The 6,387-nt window shown below is 45.8% G+C and overlaps 1 protein-coding gene across 1 annotated transcript in view; it reads right to left on the bottom strand.

Moving 5' to 3' along the window:
• Positions 1 to 3,895: 3,895 nt before the first annotated feature.
• LOC118405989 overlaps positions 3,896 to 6,387 on the bottom strand; it is a 12,739-nt gene continuing 10,247 nt past the window's right edge. Inside the window, exons 10-14 of the mRNA XM_035805843.1 lie at positions 5,090 to 6,258; positions 4,883 to 4,947; positions 4,495 to 4,779; positions 3,960 to 4,327; positions 3,896 to 3,904 (exon numbers count right to left, since the gene is read on the bottom strand). Coding sequence (XP_035661736.1) covers positions 3,896 to 3,904; positions 3,960 to 4,327; positions 4,495 to 4,779; positions 4,883 to 4,947; positions 5,090 to 6,258 — 1,896 coding nt within the window. The remainder of the gene's footprint in view (positions 3,905 to 3,959; positions 4,328 to 4,494; positions 4,780 to 4,882; positions 4,948 to 5,089; positions 6,259 to 6,387) is intronic.

Genomic DNA, 6,387 nt, shown 5'->3' on the forward strand with positions numbered 1-6,387 from the left:
CAAAGGGCTTACCTTCCAGTGTCTCCGCAACGCGCCTTTGTTCGATTTTGACGAGAGCTTTCTTCAGGGCCTGAAGAGTTGCAGCTTCTCCATCCCTGTTCCTCCATCTCCTCAGCATCTCCCAACACCTCCGGTCCTCATCTTTCTTCTTCCGCTCTATTCCATCTATCTGGTTCTCACTGAAGTTCAGCTTTCGAGCCAAGTTGTCCCAATGGGAACTGGCTCCATCAACAACTTTGTCGAAATACTTGTCCACATCAACTAGAACAAAAAACCATAAAACTCAGACAGTGGAAATTATAAGACGTTGTTCTCGAGATTCACATATTATTAACCTTTTCCGGGTTATCAAAAGAAAATTCTGATTTTTTAGGTGTTTGAAGAATAAACAGATTAAAGTAGCTGCAATAGGTCTTCTTATTTGAATGTAAGTTCATCTGCGACGGTAGTTAACATAATGATATAATTCTTTAGACTTTATATGCGTACACAAAATAAAGCGCTTACCAACAAGCTTTCGACCAGTCTTCTTATTTGGTTAATACTAGGTCATCGCGATTTTCATGGGCTTTATTTATGTGCTGTTTGGTTTGGTTTTATTTGGATCTCCATTAGTGACTAATATGTCACTAGTCCGGGTAAATGATGTAAATCACCAAATGTCTGATACGAGACGGAGGTTCGCCAGGCCTCCATCCGGGTGATTTAATTTGTAGTGAATCATCAACTCCAGACAGAAGGATTTGTACCATCGCACACCGGGGCATTTCACAAACCTCCTTCATCCATAATTTTTTAAAGTGTGATGGATCTAATTCCTTGAAACATTCATTGTTCAAGGTCCAAAACAATTTTGTTGTTGCATGTATAGATTGTACATATTCATTGAGATACGTATATAAGTATCGTGCTTACTTAGTTAACATGACTTTATCAATACCTTGCTTTGGTGGTTTCGAGGATGGGCCACTGTTGCTGAGCTGTCTTCCACGTCGCCTTTGGCTTGTCTTCGTTTCACCTGTTATCAAGGAAAGGTGACAAAGGTAATTAAGTACAACAATTTAAAGCGTTCACTCCGGTCGTGATAATTAGATAAATCATTTTTCAATAGCACGTTTCTATTTTGACCTTTGTACTTACTCTACTTTTTGTGGTTTGGCCTTCTTTACTAAGGATACGTTTCTCCTAATAAAGATGTGCGAAAAATTGCAAATGCCCAATCTAATAATAGCATCTGATCTAGCTTTCCCGTTACTCAATATGCCTTCTAAGATTCTATGCTATTTCTGTAATGACAGTTCTTCACCGCATCTTCATGACACAAATACCGGTACAAAACCGTTTTTTTCCAGAAAAAACGGACCTGAAAAAACCGGTGGACAGGATGTTGGACCTATTGGAAAATGAACATATTATATGAACAGGCATTCAGATTTTTTGGGGGGGGGGGGCTACCTGTCGACGAAAATGACAGCGAAGTAGAGTAGAGTCTATTGCCATTTCTACCAACTTTTACAGTCAATTGTACGGAGGCAGTTAGCTTTGTAGGATTTCAAAACGCCAGTGGGAGTGGAATACTACACAAATCAGATTTCTTTGTAGCTAATTGGACCATTGTTTTAAGTATTGTTCATTCACAAGTTTTCATATACTAAATCAGGTCCAGGTCCAGGTCCAGGTTCAGGTCCGGACCTGGACCTGAACGTCTGGACCTGAACCGGACCTGGACCTGAATTTCTGTACCGGTACCCACCCCTAGTCTTTACACTAAACACAAAAATTAGAAAATCGTCGTAGTCGCCGGAAAGGAAATGATAGGCCAATGATGTACCTTCGTCGAAGTAGAGGTACACGGCTGCTGATGGGATCCGGCGTCGGGGTTCAGTGACTGGTTCTCCGGACTCAGCATGATGTCGGCTGAAATGGACGACTCCTTGGCTGTACATCTTCTTGGCTGGATACGGAGGCTTCCAAATCAGCCCAACGGTGCACCTGTTGCAGTCAGCCGGCGGGAAGTAGAAGTTGATACCACCTGAAACATCTAGGGGGACGCCAATCACTTCTTGACTTTCGTCAAACTTGGCATCTATCCTTTCTTCCTTGCCCATGACGATGCGTTGTTGAAACGGCGCAACCTTCAACATGTTGGCAGCTTGGAAAAATTCTGTTGGATCATCGTCCTTGTGAACACACATGAGGTGGATGTTGTTGTTGTCTGTTGTTGCCTTGTTTGGGTTTATGATGAGGAACACTTTGTCTTCGGTGTATCTATTCCAACATACCTGGAATGCCTCAGTTGCGTCTGCAGATGCGGATGTTGATGAAACTCTCGAAGCACTTTCTTCTGCTACCTCTTGTTTGGATGCCTCATCCTGCTGGTGACCTGGTTTTCTTGAGATACTTTCTTCTGCCGCCGCCTCATTGGCTGTCTCATCAGGGTTCCCCGATTTTGTTGTCTCATCAGGGTTCCCCGATTTTGTTTCTTCTGCTAACCACTGACTTGCTGCGTTACCCTGGTTCCATTGACCTCTTATGATGCCTTCATCTGCTGCTCCCTGGTTGTCTGACTCATCACGTTTCACCAGTTCTGTTAGGTTATTTTCTTCAGCTACCTCCTGATTGGCTGGCCCCTCCTGGTTTCCTGGACCGTCGCCACTAGAGGTAGAATTTTCGCTATCATTTCCACTTTCTTTGGCACCGGCAATCCTAACGAAGAAAAACGAAATCAAACAAAACAAGGCGAATTATTAGATAAAGCCTATCAACAATCACATACATAGTTGCATGAATGTATAAAAAGATTGCTGTCTATTACATCCTCCTACGCCCGGTCCCCAACGGCACTAGCCTATTGGGGCCCTGCTATCTAGATGCCTACTGGCGGTTACTGTGATTGTCGCCACAAACTAGCTGTCAACCAACCAGAGAATAGGCCTAGCTTTCTTGGGCTTTATGTTTACGAAAGCCATCTCGCAAAGGCCGCTGGGAAGCTATCAGCCAATCCTGTTACGTGTTACATAGCTCCATCCTCCTACGCCCGATCCCCAACGGCTGACTGCCCATATAAGGGTAAGCTCATTAATATTCATAAGCAGGGCGGTCAGTAACTCATCTGAGTGCACGAGACAGCAGAGGTGACCACAAGGATCTTCGACACGACTGTGGTCCCTCTGCGTAGGAGAATGGTCTATTAAGGAGCATGCCTTACCCGCAGAAGTGTCTTGTTGTGAATGTAACTGCGTCTTCTGTCTCTTGAAAATCCAGCCTCAGTGAAGTCCACTGGGGATGATGTGGCTTTCTCTCCATCAGGACGACTTTGTCTGCGTTGCAATCTTTCGTCCTCCATGCCCACGGCAGGGTAACTCTCACGGACTGTAAGAAATCTTCCTCCTGTTCCTGGTGCACGGTAAGTACCGGCGTCACAGCTGAGAAAGCGTTTGTTAAGCAGTCGTCAATGGGCAGCGTCTCGACCTTACAAAAAGATAAAACGAAATTAGTACAGCTTCTTGTCAGATTTGGAGTGACATGCAACTAAGTACATGTCATTGTAACAAAACTACACAATTGTTTATAGTTTGTACATCTCTTACCTACATATAAACCAACAAGACCTGCAACGCCTGAGTGCCATAGGCAAAATTATCATGAAGACACAAAGTAGACCAAAAGTTTACCTCCAAGGACAGGGACCTTTCCGTCTCGACGCATCCTTCTGGAAACACGAGAGTGACACCGTCCTCTTCGAGCGTGCAACCATCTGGTTTGATTGTGTACGTGTTCAGCATAACAGAGGACGATGCCTGTTGAAACGAAAGTGATATTATGCAAAATGCCACAAAATATGTATGAGAACATGTGATCGTAATGGACGTTGCATTGTATCCACGTACCTTCCTTAGGATTTCTGCAGCAGTAAGACTGATTTTAGTACAGGACAGGGGTTCTTCGGTCATCGGTACTTTTGTAGATGGCATATCCAGCATCCCCGCGCAGCGTCTGCCGAGCACCTTCAGCAAACGCTCCCTAGTCCCTTCAGGATAAGCGAGGACGGGAAAGACCATGTTCTTGTTCTGCACGGGGAACTCGTACCCGAGCGCGGACCAGTGTCTGCCGTGGAGAGCCTGTGGCGTGATGATTGGTACGACCATTCTGGCGTTACGTTTGAGAAGATGATCCAAGATCTTGTCAGTGATGTCATCCCCTGATTTGATGACGTCTTCGCAAACCGTGACACCGTACCTGCTGGACGACTTGACCATCTGCTCCACCAGTGGCTGTACGAGCTTGTCATCGTAGTTTTCAACGTGTAGGATAACAATGTCATTACCTAGAATTCAGAAATTGAACCATGAATACTAGTATTTGATCAATGTCTAAATAAAGTGTTAGGAAAATAAGCTGTTAATCAAGACAAAGTTAGCTATTGAATATAGAAATGGGGAATAAATCGGAAATTGTAGCAACAGAAGATGAGTTTGAAGCAGTCATTATTACCTCTCTCTTCTCTGAGGAACATAGGTGCTCTCTCTGGTAGGCAAACTTCTACAGACGCGCCCAGCAAGCGACGACACACGTCTCCAGCATCGTTGACGGTAGCAACCAACTCTTGGAACCTGCTGACGAATGTGAGCTCGTGTCTGATTCGATCACAGTCCGCCAGATTCAGCGCTCTGCATGTCTCCATACAGTCCAGGACTGGACCGATCGTGCGGACTGCACTGATGTCAGCTGGGCTCGTTGTGGGCTTTATCATCACTAGTCCGTCACCACCTGAGTTCTCTGCAAGTGCAAAGTGTTTCCATTAGTTAGGTAGTCTCAGGCCAGTCCTTTATCAAAGCAAACAGAATGTGTCATGCAAAATGAGAAAACAAACATGGTGTACCTGCATGGGACATCCTTAGTGCACCGCTACCACGCATCCAGACGGCGTTAAAGTCTTCTGGAATACTGATGTTAAAACTTTCAGTTAGCAACAGTACAAATAGTACAGTAATAGGACAGTACACAGAAAGTGATCACCCTCTTGCATGTATGGGCTGATCAATGAAAGGGTATGATTTACTAAAAAAACATGTATAATTGGCCTCACCGACTGGATCCCATTGCCGTTTCTTGCTCGATGTCAGAGAGCGGATGGAATGATAGTTTGCTCGCTCCTTCATCTGACTCCTCTCCGAAGCACCAGTCATACTGGATGGAGGGAATCCACTTCTCCTTGATCTCGAAGAGACAGCTGCTGAGAAACTTTCGAACGGGAAGTCCCTGTGTGAACACTGCCTTGTCTTCAGCTTCAGACGACAGAAGCTCCACCTTCAGGTAGTGCTTCACCTTGGTCACCACGAACTGTTGCTTTGCATCATCGGTAGGAAAGCGGCCGCAGCCTGCAAACACCTGGGACACCTCAAGACCAAACCTGCGCACACAGATCGCTTGTAGACGGTAGAACATGCCGCTGGGGAGAAACATGTTGTCGAATACAACATGCAGAGGGTACCGGAATCTGCTCATGTGCCCAGGATACAAGGTGCTGTCGTCAGACTTTGCGGCCAGAAGAGATGGTACGAAGTAGAGCTCTTCTTTCTCAGGCTCCTGCGTTGTGGCATCAAACCCACTGATCGGCGTGGCGTTGCAGATGAGGTAGTACTTCTCCATCAGTCGCTTTAGGAAGGGCTTGTTCCGGAGTAGGTAGGGTTTCTGCATCTTCTGATCTGCTTTGGTCCAGATGATTGTCAACAACCTGTCGCTGAGGATGCCTTCGTTCTCCAGCCTCCTCCACATCTCGGCGACCTCCCCACCCATGCTCCTGTCTTGTTGGTACTTAGGGACGGTAATGATGGTCTTGAAGACGTCAACCATCACCTGGGGTCGAAGGGCCACGTGATCACGGAGGATGTGTTCGTTGATGAAGATGATGTCACCAAGGTCGTGCAGGAAGGTCAGGATGTCGGCAACATGACTGTCATCAGTGATGCCCACGTCACGGGCCAGTTCTACGGCATCTTGGAAAGGGCAGAATGGGTCGTCTTCTCCCCTCTTGTCCATCAGTTTGGACTTCAGATGAAGCCAGGTTATAGGCACTTCCTGACCCATGTACCACTGAGACTTCGCCACCTCACGGAGGTACTCTCGGAGCTCGTCAATGTCGCTGTTATCCTCGCTGAAGTTGTCGATGACAAAAATCTTTGGTAAGACGTGTTTGCCGGCAGCCTTACCACTGATGTGATCAAGTATGTCTTTCTTGTACTCCTCAATCTCCGACTGAAAACCAAGAGCATAGACTCAGCTGATGAAGAAATATTGATTGATTTAAATAAGTAATAAAAAAAGGCCAATTCTTTTAGCCATTGATGCGGCAAAGTGATAGCCTCCATAGCAGCTCTCTATGCC

Source organism: Branchiostoma floridae, chromosome 18 (assembly GCF_000003815.2).
Source record: "Branchiostoma floridae strain S238N-H82 chromosome 18, Bfl_VNyyK, whole genome shotgun sequence".
Classification (NCBI taxonomy): domain Eukaryota; kingdom Metazoa; phylum Chordata; class Leptocardii; order Amphioxiformes; family Branchiostomatidae; genus Branchiostoma; species Branchiostoma floridae.